The sequence below is a fragment of the Eleginops maclovinus genome, chromosome 12 (assembly GCF_036324505.1).
Source record: "Eleginops maclovinus isolate JMC-PN-2008 ecotype Puerto Natales chromosome 12, JC_Emac_rtc_rv5, whole genome shotgun sequence".
Taxonomy (NCBI): Eukaryota; Metazoa; Chordata; class Actinopteri; order Perciformes; family Eleginopidae; genus Eleginops; species Eleginops maclovinus.
Window position 1 is genome coordinate 6,096,661 of NC_086360.1, and position 24,278 is coordinate 6,120,938.

At 39.8% G+C, this 24,278-nt stretch overlaps 1 protein-coding gene across 1 annotated transcript in view; it reads right to left on the minus strand.

Moving 5' to 3' along the window:
• Positions 1–24,278, minus strand: part of LOC134873287 (protein unc-13 homolog B-like) — a 74,221-nt gene that overhangs the window by 34,307 nt on the left and 15,636 nt on the right. Inside the window, exons 11-19 of the mRNA XM_063896774.1 lie at positions 23,611–23,780; positions 22,294–22,409; positions 21,300–21,463; positions 18,672–18,822; positions 5,420–5,488; positions 4,826–4,915; positions 3,614–3,754; positions 2,414–2,721; positions 1,860–1,945 (exon numbers count right to left, since the gene is read on the minus strand). Coding sequence (XP_063752844.1) covers positions 1,860–1,945; positions 2,414–2,721; positions 3,614–3,754; positions 4,826–4,915; positions 5,420–5,488; positions 18,672–18,822; positions 21,300–21,463; positions 22,294–22,409; positions 23,611–23,780 — 1,295 coding nt within the window. The remainder of the gene's footprint in view (positions 1–1,859; positions 1,946–2,413; positions 2,722–3,613; positions 3,755–4,825; positions 4,916–5,419; positions 5,489–18,671; positions 18,823–21,299; positions 21,464–22,293; positions 22,410–23,610; positions 23,781–24,278) is intronic.

Sequence of the window (24,278 nt, forward strand, 5' to 3'; positions counted from 1 at the left end):
TCCGTCACATAGTGACTTCTATTGGCTAGCGCAACACATTGTACGTGACAGGCTAAGGGGCGGGATATCTTTAAGACATTTACTAATCACAACACAACGACAGAGCTGGCCAGCTAACCAATCAGAGCAGACTGGGCTCTGGTTTCAGACAGAGGGTGAAAGAGGTGCTGCAGCACAGGCAGTATGAGAAAAATAAAGAGCTTTTTGAACATTAGTGCATGGAGACATGTCCCAGTAGAGACACTAATAACAAATATGAACCTGAAAATGTGTATAATATATCGTCTTCAAATATGTTTTCAGTTTAACTTTCATGCTAGTCCATTTTTGCACACGCTTGTTTCTAGACTAAAGCTGCGATAAGTAAAAGAAACATATCATGCCTCAACCAAAACGTACATGTGAACATACAGTACATAGAATGTCCCACAAATAGTCGGTTCATGGTGCAAAAACAGGTTGAGAATCTCTGCTACAAATAATTAATTAATAATACACATTAATCACTTATACACACACATATACAGAGTCTTACCAGCGCTGAAATCAACTTTGCGAATGCGAAATGTGGAGGGAGCTTGGATGGTAACAGAATCACAAAACCACAAAAGGAGAGTTCAGAGAGAACAGAAAAGCAGGTATGACAAAGCAAAGGCAGAAATAAGAATGGCTTAAGAGATGGTACAAATAATGATACACAATACAAGGGAAAAGTATACTAGACAGAGAAAAATAGCCTATAAATGGGACTTCAACGCAGTCAGAGAACATCTAGGAAAACAACTAAGGGAAAGAGTGCTGCCTCGGCTACAAAACTCATTTTCCCAGGCCGCACAACATTACAGTGGTAAATATAGTCTCTACAGTTACTACAGGTCACAGTCAAAATGCAGAATATTGAGTGGCTGAGCAGATTTTAAATAACAGTATCTGATAGCTCTCCAACGCCGTCCTGCATTTAAATTGAAGGTATATCTCACAGTAGAATGTAAAAAGCTAGAGGCAATAAAGCATGTTATGGACACAAAACTCACAGTGATAGAAACCTATTCTTACTTTTGGAGCAAAATTTGGCAACAGTCAATGCACTATATGATATATATTCTGCAGGTTATTGAACATTTTTAAGATTGCGGCCAATTGTCCAAAAAATCAGTTAATATCTTTTCCTAACCACTATTCTTTAACCTCAAGGAAAAACATCATAGGGTTAAGGAAATATGATAGGAGAATTCACCCAACGTCATATCGATGCGCCAGCGGATATTATTAATATGCGACTAATGTGGGGAAACTACAACTTTCTGTACGGCAGACTACCATAAGCGCACGTAGATACACACGCATTTTCTCCTTTCCTTTCGTAAAGGAAGGTCCAGTGTTTCCTAAACTAAAGGAGATAGCAAAGGGAGTTTCAAAGCTCCTTTCCTATCATCTAGAGAATTCGAACAGCTCTTATCATGGCTGCCACTTCCGGGTCATTTCACCCCGTCAGGAACCTTCCTAAGCACAATTGACAATTCAACTGCAACACCGGTCCTATGATCTATGGACACCCATTGCCAAAGATGTTTGATGAAATTGTACTTTTTTTTAATTTGGTTCTCAGACAATGCTGTGACTATATCTTGTCGACAGCTGAGTTATGCTTCTCTATAATCTCACCATTATTCCGGCGGTTGTAGTCATTTTTATGCAAAACTGGAAGACATGATGGAAAGAGAAGAAGGAGAGTTGACGTGGAGAAAAAAATGAAGTGTGAATGTTGAGGGAGAGCAAAGGCGGCAAGTTGTAACTCCTCTCTCTTACACACACAGAGACACAAACCACACTGTATATGGACACACACACACTCTTACCCTCCAGGGCATATTTCATGTCCTGAGCGAACAGCCTCCAAATGACCTCAGCGCTGACTTTACCCACGTCCAGTTCCTGAGGAAACCTGAAGGGGGAGGAAGAGGTCAGAGTTCAGGCAAACAGTAAGAATATTGGTTAATCAGATGGAGAGAGCGTCCTTAAGCAAGTCCGATATATTTACACAGACACACACACTCCCCCCCTGCCTGAAATGCCTCTGTTGAAGTCCTTTGTTTACTTCTGTGACTTAGTGACATCACTATATCACACACTAGCTTCTATTGGCTACCACTCCAACACATTGAACGTGATAGGCTAAGGAGCGAGACATCTCTAAGTGGTTGACCGATCACAACAAAGCTGCGATCACAACAGAGCTGCGATCACAACAGAGCTGGCCAGCTAACCAGTCAGAGCAGACTGGGCTCTGGTTTCAGACAGAGGGTGAAAAGAGGAACACATTTAATAAACTATGAAATTATGAAGTGAAGACATTTTTCGGAGAACTACACACGGTAAATCAAAATAAAATAGAAGTCTGACTGGTACTGACTGGTTGATGATGCTTGTGTAGGAGTTCTTGTCCTCCTCGATGATGGAGACGATGAGCGTGATGAGTTTTGGCCAAAATTCCAGATTCTGAATGCTCGGGCCCTGCTCCTCCTGCTGGATCTCCTCTTTCTTCTCCTCCTCCTCCTCTTCCTCCTCCTCCTCTTCCTCCTCCTCCTCCTCCTCTTCTTGTTCTTCTTCTTCCTCCTCTTCATCCTTTCCCTCTTCTTTGTTTTCCCCCTCCTCTCCTTCCCCCTTTTCCTTCTTCTTCTTCTTCTTCTTCTTCATCTTCTTTTTCTTCTCAGGCTCAGGCTGCAAGAGGGGAAAAGACAGAAAAGACATTTTGTGTGTTTAAGAACACGTATGAATATCTAGCAAATGCACGAGGAAACAAATGAAGGCCAAAATGAATGGCACAGAACAAAGCCATTTTTTATTGCTTAATTTGTTCCAATACATTATCTTCAGTGAGTAAGTTATAACGAATGAATGAATACATTAATATCCTAAAACCATATTGACTTGTTTCAAATGTTTTAGCTCCATGTTTGTGTGACGAAGCTTTACACACTCCATAAAGCTTAAAGTATTGTTAATTTATACTAACTACAGGCTGGTTTAATGACTTTACACACATTAAGACATACATCTTTCCAGGAACTGTTAAAGTAACTCTGCTGATGGAGACTTATTTCATTTGTGCATCAATAAGGGTTAAGCCAGCATGTGTTTCTATGTAAGGAGATTCATTCTAAGCACTTTGGAGAGGTTATAAAACCTCAAAATTTAGATTTGTCAAAAAAAATCACTCTAAAGTAATCTTATTGCTCTCCGAAGAATGGTTGCCCTGTCATGCCAAGTGTCAAATGTACGGTGGCCTACAGGTGCAAATGCACTACAACAGCCCAAAAAATGTCAATTAGGAGAAACGTGCTGCAGTTTAAAAAAAACATATATACTGTATATTCCAAAACAGATGCAAATTAAGAACCAAACACATGCTGTTTTCGCGGCAACAATCCAGACAAAAAAGGCCTGCATAGTTGAAGTTTGTAAAGAACCAGTGGACAATTCTTATTGGCTCATAGGTCAATGTGAATATATGTATCTTTTACTGCCATCACTTTTGGTCAACGAGACTTGGGAAGGCTCATTTCCCCGAAGGCACTTCTGCAAGGTTTCAAAAAGATGCTAAGAAACTCACTGGTGGGACGGCGGGCTGGAACTGGCGGTTGAAGAGCTCCTGACAGTTGTTGAAGATGTACTCGTAGGTGGAATTCAGGCAGGCTTTGACGCAGTCCCGTACAACGTTGGCGGCCCGCGGAGGACTCTGCAGCTCCAAGACCTACGGACAAGGCAGAAATAAATTGTAAAGAGAGATAAACATTTAGGAGTAGTTAAATAAATACAATCAATCCCGGTAATCTAGAATATAAACTCTGACGGTAAAATGCCTCAAATGTCAGAGATCTATGAAAAGTAATTATAAAAAACAATAATAATATATGTTAAGAAGCTGTAACCAACACTGCAGCTGAACTGTGTGTGTGTGTGTGTGTGTGTGTGTGTGTGTGTGTGTGTGTGTGTGTGTGTGTGTGTATGTGTGTGTGTGTGTGTGTATGTGTGTGTGTGTGTAAGTGTGTAAGTGTGTAAGTGTGTGTGTTTTTCCTTTTTTGTTTTATTCCTATGAGCAAAATTGACCATTTGGACATTTTGTAGAGGTAGTTCAGTTGTTATTTGTGTACACTGCACCAGTGTTTGAAGAAGTGCTCAAATATTTTACTTAAGTAAAGGTACTTATACTTCTTTCTTAGAATAGACCATAGTATTAGTACTTTAGAATACTCCCTCACACTTACAAGTCCGGATTTCAGGTAAACAAGCCCTGAAGAATTATCAGCTAAATGTACTTGAAGTTTCAAAAGTAAAAGTATTCGTTAGGCAGAATGGATCTTGTCACAGTGTTGTTTTTTATTTGTGTATTTTAGATTGACATTATTTGAAATACTGGGTAGGCTAGTGGTGCAGTATTACATTTAACCATAACAGCATATTATGTTTTTTATATGTAACAAATAATGGTGAGTGTTGAATAAATGTAGTGGAGTAAAAAGTACAATATTTGGCTCTGAAATGTGGCAGAGGAGAAAAATAAAGGAGCAGCAAATGGAAATACTCAAGTAAAGTACAAATATGTAGTACTTAAGTCCAATACTTGAGTAAATGTGCTTTCCATCACTATGTAATACAAATTCAGAGTAGGATTATTTTACCATTGGATATAATCTCAGTAAATATGCGCTTATTCTAGAGTAAATATAAAGGTTTTGAAACCAAAAACAGCATCCAACAAATAGCATGTGTTCTGAAGTCAGGGTATCATGATTTGGTTTTTATTGAGATCCTTTGTTTCTACCTTCATCCTGAAGAAGGTGATGCTGGTGAGGAGATCCACTGTCGACTTGAGGTCATGCAGGCGAGGCTTGCTGCTGGCTGGGAAGTTGTTCTTTGAAGGAAATCACACAAACGGATACATATTTGTTTAGTTTTTCATCAGTATCCTGCGAGAGCACTTTTAGCATATTTTTCTCTTTCTCTATTATCGTTTCAGATTCATGTCCCTTGTTTGTCTCTCTAATGTCCAACACATTACCAGCATAATGAAGGCAAAAAGTCTTACATAATTCTGACAAAAAAATATGAAAGATGCGCAGTGAACCCATGAGATAGAAAAACAAACAACAACTGAGCAGCTAAGAAGAAAGTATGTTTCTGACATCAAGAGCACATTGGAGGAAATAATGAAGCCACATGACAGCAGGAGGTAATAAAACATTTGTTGAAGACATTTTGAGGCTGATGATGAGTTTATCGGACTTTTTTTCATTTACAGTCATACAAACCAACCTTTAGTATGAATGAACGGGGACAAGGTCAGTGTGATGGACTGAAGCTATATATCTGTGAGTGGTGTAGGAAAGAATAAAAGCAGCTAAAAGTGGGGACTCACTCTGTACATAGAGAGGTCGATACGCAGGGAGTTGTGCAGCTGATCCAGGAGCTTCACAAAACGATCTCTCTGTCAGAAAGAGAAAAGAAAGGCCTTTTTGTTCAGACAGTGAAAACAACAGACAATTTGCAGCCTCTGTGTGTGCTTGAATGTGTCTTGAGTGTCTGTCTCTGGAAGAAGTCTAGCACTTTGGAGAATTACACAGAGGCTGAAATGATGCGGTGGAAAAGAAATGATTTGTCTTAGACATAGATATAAAGGAGACATCATTCTTCTGCAATAAATATAAAACCATTAGAGACCCTGACTGCTTGACCCTTGCTGATAATGAAAAGCTATTGTCCCCAAGGGGAGCAGAGAAACACTGAACGGCTAGCAGTGTGGTTTAGTATATGGTGCCACAAGAAGAGACAGCTGACAGATGACAGATTATTTGTTAACTCCACACAGATCTTATTAGAATACTTCACCCTCACAATGACTATTTTTATATCAATTACTTGTCCCGTGTTACCTTGAAGTCTTTACGAAACTCTGCTTTTCTTGCTTGCCTCCACAACATTTGAAAACAGTGAAAAGTTTTGATGAATTCAAGTTAAATTTGGATTTAATTTAACAACGGTGAAACTACTGTATATTCAAAACATCTATTTAGAAAGTCTCCTATCCAAGTCTCATTTGTCCAGTTGTACGGTAGGCTCACTACATGCATTGTCACTAAAATCTTACTATTGATATAGTTCCGATTTGTCTAGATGATTAGCAACTGGATGCGTTAAATAATAAGAACGCAACTTGACTAATGAGACCGTTCACCATTCAATTCTTTAAGACTTTTCTCAGTTTTAGGATTCTCTGTTCATTGTCGAGGCATGCCAGAGAATTTCTAAAATTCAAGGTAACAGAAGGTGAGTTATCCATCCATCAACCCATCCATTTTCCACCGTCTATCGTGGAGGAAGCAGTTCCAGCAGAAGGCCCCAAACATCCCTTTCCCTGGCCACATCAACCAGCTCTGATTGTGGGATTCAAAGGCGCTCCCAGGCCCACGTGAAGATATAATACCGCCACCTGGTCCTGGTATTGACCCTGGTCTCCTCCCAGCTGGAAGTGCCTTGAACCAGATGCCCCAACCACTTCAACTGGTTACTTTCTACTCGAAGGAGCAGCTGCTCTACTCTGAGCCCCTCCAGGATGACTGATCTTCCGACCTTATCCTTAAGGGAGATGCCAGCCACCGAAAGAAAACCGGGGTGTTTAATGACTCTTTTTAAACACAAAAGATTGTTTGATAAGCAACATGTTCATTATTCTCTAATTTTACATTCTTATATCAGATGCGTTTGTAAAAGGGACTTGCACAATCACATGAAGGTATGGCGGCCGTCAAGTGCAAATGCGCTACAACAGCCTAAAACACTTCCATTAGGAGAAAGGCGCTGCAGCTTCAGAAACGATGCAAATATAAAAACATACATACGCCAAAACACATGCAAATGACAATATTTCACAACACGTGCAACATTTAGAAAACATTTACCAACTTGGCGAAATATGCGCAGCATTTACTAAAAGCACTGCATGAACAAAACGTTGCAATTACAAAACGCTCTGAATAAAAAACGCTGCAAGAAGCTCAAAACACACAGCTGCAGACAGCTGGGACCGGAAGGCTCGTTAATGGTTGGGGTTTGTAAGGTTGGCAAACTGTAACTGTCACTGTAAAAATGATCAAATACAGTATGTACGTTTCATCGGCTTGTTTAACGTGATCGTATGATGTTTCTTCATCTGCATGTGTTTTCGTATTTAAATAGTTTCTAAAGCTGCAACTCGTTTCTCCTGATGGAAATGTTTTCGGCCGTTGTGGCACATTTGCAGTTGTCGCCCACCGTATGGAGGGCCTACCCATAGGGAGCAATTTTTGTTCAGTCTCTTGCTTAAAAACATGCAGACACATGGACAGAAGGAGCTGGGGATCCATTCACACTATGATTAACGGCCAACCAGCTCTTCCTCCTGAGCTGCAGCCAGGAGCGGTATCCCCATTGCTTATTTTGTCATTTATCCCCCACTTTCCTTCATATGCTTTGGCAACACAAATGTATTTCGATGTCATGCCAAGAAAGCAAACAGGAATTGAGAGTGGAAGAGAGTATTCTGGCGTAAGGGAAATCACGACATGGCTGACAAACTAAGGAGATATAATTAGTTTTTGTCTGATAGAGAAAAATGATGGGGAAGTGGTCAGAGAAGCAGGAATATCAGCCTCACTGGAAATTGGTAAAAGTAACCCAATAGTTTCACATTTATCTTTTGTTTGTATCTACGTGTGCATCCCATGGTGGTATGAACAAGTTGGGAATTATTTTACAGAAGGCAGAAACAGTTTTAGCTTTAGGTGGGGGTGGGGGGATGGGGGTGGGGGGGACGGTCACATGGATTTTAGCCTTTGCAGACCATTTACATGCACACAAACCTATTAAACACACTACAGGAAAGGGAAAACCGAAAAAAGCGTACAGTAATAAAGTGAGAGCCAAAAAATCCCCCCCCCCCCCACACACACACAGACCTAAAATAGGGCCATTACAGGAGTTCAGTTTTGACCTATAAAAAATAAACACATTGTCACAATGCCCTTCTTTGTAATTGGCTCCTTTCTCCCTGCACCCCTCCCAACATGGGCAGACTACACCCTTCAGGTCGACTGCAGTGAAAGTGAGAACATCCCTGTCCTCTGCTGCTGGACAAATTGAAGTGCTCATAAAACATTTGACATACGCTTCAAATCATCGAATATGTAATAAATGTTTTTTTTTTTTTTAAACTGGGGGTGATTCATATTTCAAGCCTAAAGGCTTCACCTCACAATTCAGCTCAGTGGCCTGAGGGAGAAAAGAACATCGCTTTGGGTTAGAATAGATAAGATACACTTTATTCATCCATTATTGGGATAATATAATGAAATAGAATAAAATAAATACAACATAAAGTAGAAAAGTTAAAATAGTAGAAAATATATACATCAATAAAAGAGTGTCTAAAGAATTCACAATATAAAATATTGGTTTCACCACCAAAGCAAAGTATTTCTTGTGGAGCAGGTGCAGAATGATCACAAGCTAATAAAGGGTACCTTTAACAAGTTGCCAAAGACAGACAACATTGGATGATCTTTGGAGGAAACGGCATGTGCTGCTCTGTTCCTGGAGGAACTGTTCCCCAAGTACAAAAACTGGAATAATGAAAGCTCAGCTCTTTAAATCCTAATGAAACATTTAAACCAAGTATAAACATAAATGTAAACTTTGTTTTTACCACATGTTGTATAATTTGCATAGATTGGATATAATACTTTGTAGGTTTCTCTATAGTATTAAGTAGGAATTCAATCAAGCTTACCAGCAAAACAACATATCTTTATTAAAATTGTACTTGTCACTTTTTTTTATGCTTGTTTTGGTGTATTTGCTTTCTGCTCTTGCGTGGGAATGTGTAAAAAAAGGCTGAAGGTTATCTCTGTAACCGAAACACACTGCACATGGTCAGAGGCTAAAGAAATGTAAGACAAAAAAATTGAAAAAAGAATCCAGATATACTGTTGCAACAACTAACACCTAAAACAATGTGGGAACACACACACACACACACACACACACACACACACACACACACACACACACACACACACACACACACACACACACACACACACACACACACACACACACACAAACACACACACACACACACACACACACACACACACACACACACACACACACACACACACACACACACACACACTTACTCAGTATCTGCAGGCATATCAACACACCTACACATCTGTACAAAATAACTAACAGTGAGCTGATGTAATCTCAGAGATGAATTATGAAGAGGAGTGGAGAGGACCATCAACTTGATGATATTTAAACACGGCTGCAGGTTTGTGAAGTAGAAAAGCCTGAAACAGACGATACAAGGAAAGAAAATAGCTAAATTTAAGATATGCTGATTTGTTATCACCATATTGCCATGGCAACAAGTGCATTGCAACTGGCTTGATTCAACAATAAAACAAACTGCAAACAAAATCAGAAGACAGAAATCACTTCAAAGATTTGAAATTGTTTCAAACTACCTTGGAATAATATCAGTATAATAACAATCCTCTTTTACATTTGTGATTAACAAACCAATATAATAAAGGAGTTCCTGAAAACCAATCATTAGAAATTACGGCAAAGTCTTCAGTTTATGGATATCAGGTTAATACAAAGAAAAAGTAAAGTTCCCTCCAGAGGGAATTTCTCTCTCAGGGACAGAACATCACGAAGCGGTTGACAAATCACAACAGTGCCGGCCAGCTAACCAATCAGAGCAGACTGGGCTCTGGTTTCAGACAGAGGGTTAAATGATGAGCTGCAGCAAACACAATTAAGCATATTTTGAACATTAATGCACGTAAACATGTCTCAGTAGAGGCTCAAACTACAAATACGAACCTGAAAATTAGCTAAATAGGGCCCCTTTAACCCAGCTCTATATAAACATGTGTGAACATTGTCCAAGCTTTATATTGCACTATTAAACAGCCGTTTTAATAAGGATTTGTATAACATTTTGCCTATTATTTGTCCGATGATATGTAAGGGTAGAGCAAAGAATGACTTGCAACTAAAAGCCCCCAACTTGAATTGTGCCCACCGTAGATAAAGCCGATATTTTTAATTGATATAAAATGAAATCTTATTAGTTTTTGGTAACTTCATTTAAAAGAATCTTCCATATCTGAGAAAGAAAAATAAATATGATCTCTGTGCTAACATTTTAAGGAGGACTGTTTAAAAAGAAATGGTGCTCCTTAACTTATTGCTTCTCTTGGATTATGTGTCAGTTATAACAAACTATTTTCCACAAATACAGTGGTATGCAAAAGTTTGGGCACCCCTCTGAGATTTCATGACAATTTGCTTTTCCTTTATAATAGAAGATCACAGCAACAACATTTGTTTTCCTACAAAGATGTAGACGTTTTAGTGTTTTCCAGACCAAAATTCTTAGGGTAGCATTACATAGTTTTATTATAATAAAATAAAATGCAAAAAATGGGATGTGCAAAAGTTTGGGCACCCTTATAAATAGCATTCATTTCAACACCTGTACGGATTTATAGCTGACAGGTTGCTGCACAAAATTGCTTTGATTAGCTCATTAGACCTTCAATTACAAAGACAGGTGGAACCAATCATGAAAAAGGCTATTTAACATAGGTAATAGCTGGCTGTGCCTGGCCTAGGTTCTTTCTTAGGGAGTGGCAAGATGGGGACCTCAAAACAACTCTCCACTGACCTGAAAGCTAAGATAATCCAACATTATAAATTAGGAGAAGGGTACAAAAAATTATCTGACAGGTTTAAACTGTCTGTCTCCACAGTCAGAAACGTAGTTGTGAAATGGAAGGCCACAGGAACAGTCCGTGTGAAGGAAAGATGTGGTAGGCCGACAAAAATAGGGGAAAGGCACAGGCGAAGGATGGTGAAAATGGTCACAGAGAAGCCACAGACCACCTCCAGAGAACTACAACAACATCTGGCTGCTGATGGTGTAGTTGTTCACCGTTCCACAATCCAGCGTACTTTGCACCAGGAAGAGCTCATTGGAAGGGTGATGTGCAAAAAGCCTTTCCTGAGTGTTAATCACAAGAAGAGTCGCATGAGGTATGCAAAAGCACATCTGGACAAGCCAGAAGCATTTTGGAACAAAATACTGTGGTCAGATGAGACCAAGATTGAGTTATTTGGTCATAACATGAACAGGTATGCATGGCGAAAAAAACACACTGCATTCAATGAAAAGAACTTGTTGCCCACTGTAAAATTTGGTGGAGGATCTATCATGTTATGGGGCTGTGTGGCTAGCACAGGTACTGGAAAACTTGTTAAAGTTGAGGGCCACATGAATTCCTTACAGTACCAGGAGATTCTTGACAAGAATGTTCTAGAGTCAGTCACAAAGTTGAAGCTACGCCGGGGTTGGATTTTTCAGCAGGACAATGATCCTAAGCACCGATCAAAATCCACCAAGGAATTCATGCAGAAGCACAGGTACAATGTTCTGGAATGGCCATCCCAGTCCCCAGACCTTAACATCATTGAAAATGTATGGATTTATTTGAAGAAGGCTGTCCATGCACGGAGGCCAAGAAACCTGACTGAACTGGAGACGTTTTGTGTGGAAGAATGGGCCAAAATACCACCTGCCAGGCTTAAGGGACTTGTCTGTGGCTACAGGAGGCGTCTACAGGCCGTTATTGCAGCAAAAGGAGGCAATACTAAATATTAATGGAATTATTTCTTAGGGGTGCCCAAATTTATGCACATGCCTATTTTTGTTTGAATGCACATAAACATGTTTCTGTTTGACCAATAAAAGTTATTTCACTACTGAGATGTTTCTGTTACCATAAGGTATAACATATGTTAAAATGAAGTTGCTGCTTCAAAAGCTCAGCAAGTGACAAACTGATGCAGTGGTTTTCCTAAGGGGTGCCCAAACTTTTGCATACCACTGTATATGGCTGGGAGATACCCTCTCTATTGGGAAGAACTACGAGCTAGTGCTTTTGGAAGCAGTATTACCTTCCTCATGTAAATTTAACAACAGTGGCGACCTCAGCTTGCAGAGTGGTTTGTTGTACTAATGAGTCTTGTAATGCTATTCCAATTCTTATGAGTTCACTTTAACAACCTTTATTATTATTTCCCTTGATGCCTTTTTATGAAAAGCATTTTGAATGTCCTTGCTTCACAAATAAGCTTTTCTTCCCCCCCTATTAGTTACACCCCTAATGGCTGGGAGCTCACAGGTTAATCAATGTTTATGAAATATAGTCACTTTAGGATAATACGTTTTTACGTGAAGTCAAATAGTCGCTTAGTCATTAATTAGTGTCTGTCCTCTATGTAGATTTGTCATGCATTAATTGATGCATAAGACGAGTCATGTTTTAATTTCTGTTGAGTCATTAGCCTGTTATTTAAGTTCTCTATGATCAAACAAGAGAACGGCTTAATGAAACAGAATAATTACCCGGAACCCCACAAAGAAATAAAAGGCTAAATTCAGCCAAATTAAAGCAGGCAGATAAACGCATTAATCTTTCAGGCAGGGGTTTTTGCAACCCAGATATAGACCCCCACAGCTGCAGCCCACTTTGAAGCAAGACTGGCTGCATCCCCTGACCAATTACAACAAAAGCACCCTGCCTGCAGTCGCTCATAAATCATTGGAGTCTGAGTGCAACCAGTAGGACAACTCAAGCCACCACTATTGGCAAGAATCCCAGAAGTCATTAAGCTTGGCCTCCAACTGTCATTGTCCCCGTCGACCGTGGCTTCTGTGAGGTCCGTGGGCTCAGTACACTGCCGTTCACAAAGGTCCCACATGGATAATATATTACGTTTTAATGAGGAAGCTTTAAGCAGCACAAATAGCTAGCTCTGGACAGGTCATTCTCATTGATGTAAGCTTTAAAATACGCATTTAGCCACTTCTTATACGTAAAACTATTCTGATTATTATATCGTTTGATATGGGTGCCCCACATGAAATGTAATAGATGTGAAAAGGTGCGGGAACTAATCCGCTATTTCACTCTTGTTGACAAATTCTGAATTTTCCATTGCCTGTCCACTGCTGCTTGCACTATGTGCTTGCTGCTAACAGTTAGCATCATTTCAGCAATCCCCGAGCTCAGGATAAATATTGTCTTGTCTTTTTCTCTCTGTTGGAGGAAACATTGGAGACATTTCTCCATGTTTGTATCAGGGGAGGAGTTTGTTGGCAACTAGTAGAGGGATAAGCGTGTAGTTAGCAACATTTAGCTGTTTATGTTGTTTTCTAGCTTGCTATTAGCATTGGCTGACAACATTAGCCGTTGTTCAATATACAAGAAGATCTAGTTGGGTTTTTTGGTACATACAGTATGGAAGGAAGCTTCAGGTCAGGTTTGATCTAAAAACTACACACTCTTAACATGTTTGCTGTTAAAACTTTCACTATGCTAACACTAACTCCCGCCCTATAGGCCTACTGACTATTTACATTTGAAGCTCAGATTATAGGGAAGGGAACATTTCTCCCTTAAGCAGCGGAATGTAAAAACACCTCTGAACTGACAACCTTAACACAGATATAAGTCAGTAAAATCCTGCTAAGTTCCTTTGGGGAAAGTAGACATAAGAAAACAGTCAGCGAATATTTAAATTTGAGATACAAACTGGGTCACCTTCTGTAAGAAAACTGTGTTGACCAAACTGTAGCTTTAAGCCTTATTGAAATATTTCTTACATTCATTTAATTAATTAATTAAAACTATTTGTTTAAGCTTCTTTACATGTCAGTTTTATTTATTTATTTTTCTGACTCTGTGTGACTCCTGTGTGACTCCTGTGTGCTTTAAGCCTGAAATCGCCATTTGAATCTCAAAATGCCTTGACGCTTTGCTGTTGTTGTGTATCTACAGTGCTCATGAAGGACAAACTACTGACGAGGTAAACATGTCATCTCAAGAATATTGCAGCTTCTCCAAAGGCGTTGCCACTGTCATTGTTTCAACCTGTGATTGAGATGCAACCAATGTTTACATCCGGGTTATTTTGAGAGGCTGCCCAGGCTTTATATGAATAATATCGGCAGGGTTTAAGTAGTAACCTGTGACTGACTTCTATAATGTATGTCAAAAGGTGCTAATGTTGGGTATTTCTTAACAGTACAGCGTCACTAGCTTTCTGTAGCTTAGAGAGGAATACTCAATAATGATTTATCAATTTTAACATTTCAGAGGTTGTTCATTTTCACTTAAAGAACTCTGCTTTGGAGAATAGGGCCGTTTCATTTGACTATGTGCAGGAGAAGGTAGTTTTGAATATTCATTTATATATTTGCGGAGAACATGAACTTTGGATTCATGACGGTTAAACTGTCCCCAGTAAAGAAAAGAAAAAGAGCGCAAGAGAAGGAAAGAGGTTAAAACACAGCGCTGATGGACTCAGTTACAGAAAACCTCGATCGGAGCCGCAGTTCATTCTAAGTTACGTTGCTGTCACCGTGTCATGATCCTGGTTTTGTGTTAATAGTTTCCTGTTTTATTTTGAAATGTTTTCCCTCCTTGTGTCATGTTTAGTTTCACTTTCTGTCTTGAGTTTCCCTCCTGTGCCTGATTGTGTCATTGTGTTCACCTGTTGCCCCTGTGTTTCTCCTCCCTTCTCCAGCTGTGTCTTGTCTTGTAATTACTCTTGTATATTTAGTCTTGGGGTATGGTCGAATTGTCAAAAAATCTTCTCCTATTGTCTATTCCTATCTACTATTTCTTGACCTTTGCGTGAAACGTCACGGGGTTAAGGAATTCTCGGATAGGAGAATTCAAAAGAACTTAGGAAAAGAGACTGCAGTGCTTTGAGAATCCAACTACACTTACACTATCCCACATATTTATGATGAAAGACGTTATTGATGTGCGTCTGCGGTGGGGAACTACAGCTTCTATAAAGCATCTACTCTGCACTGGGCTCTGATGGTGTCGTTTTATGCTTTATGAAGGTGGACAACAGTGAGACATATATTCTTCATTAAAAAGGTTGATTTGAAATAAAAAAGTAAAGTGAAACTTATGCTTTTCATCCTCCCCCTCCGGTCCACACGTATTAATCCACATGAGTCCCAATATGTATGATTATATGAAATATTCTAAAATAATACAAATGTGTTTATTATAAACTAGTTATGCCTTAACCTATCACTTTGAATATCACAATTCAAACATTTCGTTTCAGAAACCCCACACAGCTTAGTAAATACTGAAATGTGGACTTTATTTGATCATTTCAGTAAAAAAGTAACGTTCATATTTCTCCTTTTGATTAATATAGAGCTGAACGTTCCATGAACGGCCAAATTATGCGTCACGGCAAATGTTGCAGCCGCAAGGCATTGTGGGACAGCGTTGTCTCCTTTCCTTTCGTAAAGGAAGGTCCAGTGTTCCCTAAGCTAAAGGAGGTTATAAAGGAAGTTTCAGAGCTCCTTTCCTATCATCTAAAGCAGAGGTCTTCAACAGGGGGGGTCGCGACCCCCAGGGGGTCCGCGGAGGTACTGCAGGGGGGTCGCGAAATCTTTGGTTGATTAGACAATTTTTTATATATATATTTTTTTTTTACAAACCGTTTTTTCCCACAAATTGCAATGTCTTTAAATGCACAACACAAATCCAAAATATTATAGCGAACGGAAAAATGGAGGCAGATGTGCCAATCACGAGGCCGTGTGACACACGCTGGCTCATAGACATAATATTATGTCTATGCGCTGGCTCTGTCAGGTTCCCCGTGATTGGACGAGAGCCTATTCAGGCCCCAGTTTACTGAAGACCCAGACACAGGGATGCACGCAGCGACATTATTGAGAAGACCATACATATAAAATGGATCGTTTTGTAACTCGAGCGAAAAAATCAACAAGCACAAGCGAGATACCATCCACCAGTGAAAGGGAGAAGACACGAAAATATTCAGATCATTATCTGAAGTTCGGGTTTACCTTTAAGGAGACAGATGGCATTGAGTTTCCAATGTGTGTCATTTGCTCTACTGTTCTTTCAAATGAATCTATGAAGCCATCAAAGCTGCAGCGTCACTTGGAGACAACACACAGCCACTTAAAAGACAAACCTGTTGAATACTTCCAAGCTATCCTCAAATCCCTCCAAGGTCAACAGACATTGATCAGAAAATCAGTTGGGGAGCTAGCTTTGAAATGCTCTTATCAAATTGCTCTTCGGATTGCCCAGAAGAAACAGCCATACACACTTGCAGAGGATTTAATATTGCCTTCAGCAACCGATATGTGTAAAACCATGTATGGAAATGATATTGACATTAATAAACTGAAAACCATTCCAGTGTCGGACACAACCATAGCTCGCCGTATAGACGAGATGGCATCTGATGTGAGGATGCAACTGATAGAGAAGCTGAGGTTGGCAGATGCATTTGCGTTACAATTAGACGAGTCAACAGATGTGTCGAAGGACGCCCAGCTTCTGGCGTTTGTGCGCTTTGTCGATGATAAGGAAATGCAGGAGGAATTTTTGTTTTGTAAGTGCCTCCCTCAACGCACAACTAGTTCTGAAATCTTCAAAGTGATCGATGTTTTTTTCAGAGAGAATGACATTCCGTGGACAAAATGTATTGCGCTGTGCACTGACGGTGCAAGAGCCATGGCTGGTTTAAAAAGTGGACTAATCGCGCTTGTAAGGGATGTGTCTCCGCAAGTGATTTGGACGCACTGCATGCTACACAGGGAGTCACTTGTTGCCAAAGATATGAGCGCTGAATTGGCAGATGTCATGGACTCGGTAGTGAAAGTAGTCAACCTAGTCAAGAAGAGCGCATTGCAAACACGTCTCTTCTCGAATCTCTGTGCTGCTGAGGGAGAAGAACACACTGCGCTACTCTACCATTCCGAGGTTCGGTGGCTTTCACGTGGAACAGTGTTGTCACGTGTGCTGGAATTGCGCAAGTCTATTCGGGAGTTTTTACTTCTCCAAAAGCGCACAGAGCTGGCTGCACTTTTCAGTGACAATGTTTGGGTCACCAAACTTGCCTATCTTGCTGATGTTTTCGCTGAGCTGAACAAACTGAACAGTTCAATGCAAGGCCGCAATACCCATGCCATTCAACTGTATGACAAAATGGAAGGCTTTCTAAAAAAAATCAAAAGGTGGAGGGAGCGCATCGGGGAGGAAATATTTTCCATGTTTCCATCAGTGGATGAGCTGGGAGATTCTGCTGTGCTCTCGCCCCCCATTACACGCGCAATTCTTGCGCATTTGGAGGCGCTCGAGGGACAATTTGGGCACTACTTTTCTGAGGCTGACTCCTGGCGCAGGGACAAGACATGGATACTGTTTCCATTCACAGACAACGCAGCAGACGGCACACACCTGACAGTGACGGAGGAGGATCAGCTAATCGAACTATCCACTGACAGTACGTTCAGACACATATATGACACAAAACCACTCACCCAGTTCTGGATCTCTTGCCAGAAAGACTTTCCGCAATTGGCAGGAAAAGCCATGATGAGCCTTTTGCCCTTTGCCACAACCTATCTTTGCGAAAGTGGATTTTCCTCACTGACTTACTTGAAAAACAAATACAGGTCAAGGCTGCAGCCTGAGGCTGATATGACCCTCTGCCTGACAACCTCCATCCGTCCAAGGCTGGATCAGCTGTGTGCTGCTCATCAGGGTCAGACATCTCACTGATGTGAGAGTACGTGTGCCATCCACAGATGGTTTGAGGATTCATTGTCCCATCTACATGCATGTTTAGTGTTAAAATCTCATAGCTCAGTGTTTGTTTATAAATGACAGTGGCACAGCCACTCTGCACCTTGCACTTGTTTAAAGTTCAAACTTTTATTGTGATTTATTTTAATAGCCCTGTGTTGTGTGCAAGATATATGTTCATAAATGGCAGTGGTACGGCCACACTGTACCTTGCACTTGTTTAAAATAAAAACATGAATATATTAACCTGTGTATTATTTGAATAGCTTAGTATTGAATGTACAATAACAGTATCTATGTTTACACACTGCACTAGGCCCCGTTTAATATAAAACACAATTGTATGCCATATTAATAGTAGGGGGTCCCTGCTCCAACTCTCCATCAGTTTGGGGGTCCCTGGCCTGAAAAACGTTGAAGACCCCTGATCTAAAGAATTCAAACAGCTCTTATCATGGCGGCCACTTGGGTACTTCCGGGTCCTTTCGCTCCATTAGGAACCTTCCTAAGCTAAACTGACTATTCAGCTGTACCCATAGTTTCCCTTTTGTTCCTTGTCTGATTGTCGTCGATGTAACCCCATACCTGCCTCCCCTGTTCGTTCTGTGCTTGGGTCCAATCTAACTTACCCCATGACACGCCGCAGATCGAAAACCAAGATCTTTCTTTGCGGAAGCAATACTGTCATTTTGAAATGAATAAAATCAATTTAAAATCTTTGGTTTATCTATTAGGTAGCAGTGTAATAAGCAGGATCATGTTATCCCTTACTCATTCTGCATCAGTCTTTGCATGAAAAGTGGCTTTACAAACAAACTGCCAGATGATCTTGATTAGTCAGATGGTGTTGGAAAAACGTATCTGTGTTTATTTTTATTGCGTGTGGTGACCACTTACCCCGAAGTTGGATGCTGCAAATCTGGCCGGAGCAGAGACGTTGGTGGAGGCGGTTGGGTGGGCGTAGAAGGCGTTTATGTTGGCCAGCAGTGTGCTCATCACTGCCGGAACCCCTGACAGCATGTACTTAGAGGATAGGCAAGAGAAATGGCTGAGGAGTAAAGGAGAGGAGGGAGAGTTAGCAAATTTGGTAGAAGGGGGGTTAAAGGATTGAGAGGTAAAAAGGCGAGGACATGGTGGGAGGGTGAGACAGGTGAACCAAAGGAAAGAAGAGTTGAGAGGAGGACATAAGACGCCAGAAGGAGAGTTCAAAAGGAAGACGGATGACATAAGTTGTGGAGATTAAGGAGGGTGGAGGGAGGAAAGGGTTTGGCATAATTGGAGATGAAAGAGAGAAGACAGACAGAGAGGCGGGAGGAAAACAAACAAAAATCAATTAGGGGAGTTAAAGCAGTTGATCACAAGTGTAGCCATTTCTCTGCAACTGCCATGGGTCACTAATACATCCGTTGCATCTTTAACATGTAACAGACCATTTGCATTGTGTTTTTATGTTATTAACACAAATGAACTAATACAAAATAAAACGTCTCTGCCTAAAAACAAATCTAAATTTTTCATTTAAAATGTGTGCAAAATATTCAGTGGAAAAGAACATAAATAAATAAAATAATAAATATATCAATTAAAATAACTGTAAAGTCCTGGATTAATACTTGAGAAAGACAAAATATAAAATGATAAGCGTTTTCATTTCTGTATTTATTTCGCTATTACTTTCTATATTTTTATGAATTACTTTATTTTTTCATTTTGTCTGTTTCTTTTAATTATACTCATTTATTTACTTATTTTATATACATTCTTTTGTTCTTAACTACAACTTTTTTTATGGCTCTTTTATATAAAAAATCCAAAAAGCCCAAACTTGAAAAGTTGGGGTTATTATTAATTGATAAGTAATTTTTTAAATGATTTTAGTTGTTTATCCCTTATGCCTTGCTATACTGTTTCCTTAGTTTTTTGCATTTATTTTGCAGGATAATCGGCTAATATTTGAAGATACACAAATAATTGACGCACACAGCTGGGATCGGAGCACTTGTTCTTGTTCGGGGATTATACATCTGGCCAACTATCACTCTCGCAGAGTAAGTTTGTTTCATACAGTCAAAGTCAATGTTTCTTTATTTGAAAAGACTAGGTTACCTACGTTAGCTTTACATTTAAGTACATTTCCAGTGATAGTTCGCCAATTTTATTATTCCCAAACATCAACAAACTCTCCAGTCCCAGCTCTGCGCCTCACTTTCAAGTGTCCCCTGGAAACAGTTTCCGTTGTGTTTTGAGCTTCTTGCTGCTTTTTTTTATTTGCAGCATTTTTGTTTTTCGTTTCAATATTAATAAAGCTTTATTAATATAGCACTTTCCGTACAGCACGTGCAGCAAAAAGTGCTTTACAAAATCGCACACATCACAAGTTAAAAACAAACAACAAGAAATTCCCCTCAGATCAGATGTTAAAACATTTTCAGATACATGCAGCATAGCAACGAAATATAACATTTTACCAGGTTAAGAAACAGATTGAAGTAAATGGAATGGTAGTAAAAATAAAATACATGCAGGGTTTTGTTTAAGCAGCGCTTTTAGTAAAACTTGCACATGTTTTATCAAGTTGGTACATATGTTTCTTCATTTGCATGTGTTTTGAACATTTGTATTTTATATTTGCACTTGTTGCAAGTGCAGCGAGACCAAGTGTTTTGGGACGTTGTAGTGCAATTGAAAATATCTTTCAGCACACCTGGGAGGAGATTTTTAAGAAAAAGATGCAGTATGAAGCCAAATATTTCAGCTCATGCAGTCATTTGTGTAGGATCCATGAAAACAGACATTAATAGGAATGTTGCCAACAGTCTGTTCCAGTAAAGAAACTGAAATGTTCCTGAGGTTTAGAGTGCCTTCAGTAAAATGAGATTTTTCCGTAACAGCCACAGTGTATTTTAATTACCATTTTCATTTGGCTGAGTTATTGATTTGCTCCTTTCTCCATTTCCACTGGGACGTACAGTCGTCCGAGCCCAACTTCACTGTCCTCAAGTCTGCCCAGAATGATTATGTTATCTGTCTTGTGCTTCTCTATCACACAAGACAAACTCAGAGGCCCTCTTTGTCCCATTAAGGTCAAATTATAACCTCATAAATCATAAATACATCAGTGTGTGTAAATGTGTGTGTGCTCATTAAGGATCTCCCCACCTGCCTACGATGATCGCATCAAACAGCCTGGCAATCTTTGAGGTGACAGGTCATTTTTTCTAATTTGATATGGTAAACTAATTTGCCAGCTAATTATAGTTCATGAGAGCTCCTCCCATCTCTCGTTACATTGACACACACAACACACACACACACACACACATACACACACACACACACACACACACACACACACACACACACACACACACACACACACACACACACACACACACACACACACACACACACACACACACACACACACACACACACACACACACACACTGTCAACAAACACTAATTGAACGTATTTCCTGATTGGATTTACCCACACAGGCACAAACGTTTTAACACTCAGCTTACGTCATGGCCTGGTATATGGATTCGATGCCATAGCGCATGGCGAACTCGTCCACGATTTCCTGCTGCAACTCATCAAAGTAAACCTTCCACGCATCGTCTCCGTGAGCCACTGGGATCTTCACGACGCCGCCCCCCTCTATGTCCGTGGAGAAGTGGAACATGTTCTACAGATAAAAAATTGGGGAGAACAAGACAACATCAGCAGTGTGGCTTTACAGTATATATGCTGTTAAAGATCTGCACAGTTCAGAAATGATTATTAGTTTTGTTGTTTAGAAAAAAGAAAAAAAAATGTTTTCACTTTTCATAATTTCAAGAGGATATATGGACAATGTTGGAGCACTAAACAATACAAATGCAAGTGTTTCATAGTGATGTCAGGCATAGCGCTTTCATGCAGCGTTTTTTTTTCTCCAGTGTGTGGGACAGAAACTCCCTCTGGAGGGAACTTTGGGATTGTAGTCTTTGCAGACCATTTACATGCACCAAAACCCATATAACACACTACAGGGAAGGGAAAACCCCAAAAAGCATAATAGGGCCCCTTTAAGTGTCTGTTCATTTCACAAGCCTAAAAAACTATTTTAAGGAATTGAAAAGGTTTTACATTCATTTAAACAAAACAATTCTAAACAATTGTAAAGTTACTATAAATGTAGTACTTAATCAATGTGTCAAATATTGTTGTATTAGCATAAATTATCTGCAGATAAATAATCTACACAATGTTGGTAACATATTGTTCATTGCATCATTCACAGGTTCTTTTTCTCAAATATGGGAATTTGCTGCTGATTTTATGCTAATATATCATTTATAAATGTATAATCCTAAGAATTTTTAAATAACTATTTTTTCGTTAATTAGAAAAGATCACAATTGTTAATAAGGATATACTTGATTTAGATGTGCTAGTAACAAGGGGCCCATCTCTTTGTGAACTTCATTAAAGGATCAGTGTGCATGGGCGTGTAATCTTGTGTGTGTGTGTTACCTCATGAAGGCACGTGTACTGTACATGATAGGGTGCCACTTTCTCCTCTCCCTCGATCTCAACACTGATCTGAAGACGAATAGCGCCAGACACCGCCGACTTGTCTGTCCGCTTTTCTGCAAGTGTAGAAACACACACACAAACATTTGTGTTGAAAAGTGGTAGGGACACAAAGGCTCAGATGAAAAAAAAAACATTATTTCAAATATTTGTAATTATAGGCTTTGTGGCTAAGGTTTGTTAGAACGTCAGTAAGAAGGTTGAATAAGGGGCCAGGAAAAAAATTGCTGAAGGGTCCATCAAATTACTTAACCTATACTTCTATGGGGGTTGGTAACCAAAGGGTCGTGCCATGTAGACTGGTAGCTGGAGGTGTTCCAGTTCACCAACGGGCCTGCCCAGCTGCCCTTGAGCAAGGCACTGAAACCCCAACTGCTGACACCTCTCCATGTGTTACATGTTGTGTAATACTGTTTGTTTGCATATGTATTCAGACCTAATGTGTATAACTGCATAGTTCCTGTGCAGGTGAGTGTATAATCATTTTCCCCTTGGGGATAAAAAAAAGGGGCTTCTTCTTCCACTACAGACTTTTAAAAAACATCCACTATAGATTGCAAAAAAGAACCACAACCGCAGATTCAATAAAGGAAAACATTTAGCGTAAGTTGCACAGCAGTTGACTGCAGTGATCAAACTGCATCACACACACAACTTAGAGCACAACTGCTCTTAATGTCACAAAGCAGACAGTTAGCTTTAAGTCATATTTGCAGAGCAACAATAGCGAAACTGGGCCTATGATAATCAATGGTCAAATATTGACACTGATTGTCTCATGCATGTTTTAGTGACAATTTGAATCAGTAGTCAACAAGCACCCAGGAAGTGCGCTGCCAGTTGAAGCAGATTTTTGGGATGGCCGTACTGGCCAAACAGTGGTACTACACCCCAGTTCTAGTCTGTGACGTAATTTGGGCCCAAAGAGATCTTTTCCATTGACTTACATTGGCAAAGTAACATCTTTAAACATGCGTATGTATATTTTTTTTTAGCTCAATAGAAAATCAGTGAGGTTACTGTTATAGCCCTATTTAAATCATTAGGGTCTATAGTTGTAAAATGCACTAAAAGCCAAATCCAGAGTTATTACCCCTCTACTGTACATTCATTTGACTGAGCCAGTCTGGAGATTGGAGGCGGGGGTTGCAAGCTACCCCAGTATAAATGACACCTAAAGTATGTCTACAATACAAACACAGAAACACATACAAACACCACGTCTCCCATTTTCACGTTGTTCCAATGGCTACATACCTAAGTTGTACCAGACGTCCATCTCTCCGCTCAGAGTTCGCACCTCGATGATGCTCTGGCCCAAGAAGTCGTCTGACTCTCTCTTCAGGCGCTGCTTTACTCGAGACTTGATGTCATCATCTTCGTCCCAAACCCGCAGCTTGATTCGGTCTGACGAGTTGTGGCACTCGCTGTGGAGACAGAGGACAGGTGGGTGACATTAACATTTGTAAAAAATATCAAAAATATGATTCTGTGGTAATACCTAGTAAGGATTGATTTGATGATTTGTTTTAGATGTTTTGGCTAAAACCTCTTGTTTTTCGGATGTCACAAATAAATGTTGTGTATACAGCATTTTAACCACCATATATTTCAATGTAAAAACAAATTTAAATCACATGTTGAAATAATACATTTTTTACATGGGTTAGGAAAGGGCTGTCTGATGGCAAGATAAAGCAGAGAACATTTTCTAAATATAACATACTGGATTTTTTTTGGGTGGGATTTTTTTTATTTGGTACAGTTAGTGCTGCAGATCATTGAATATACCAGGGAAATCTTTCACAAGTGGATACAGGTACTAAAATTGGCACATGTACTCCATGGAGGGTACTCTTTTAAAAAAGCACGTCAACCACTCAAAAAACCAAGATTATGACCAATGATGGCTGGGAAATATAATT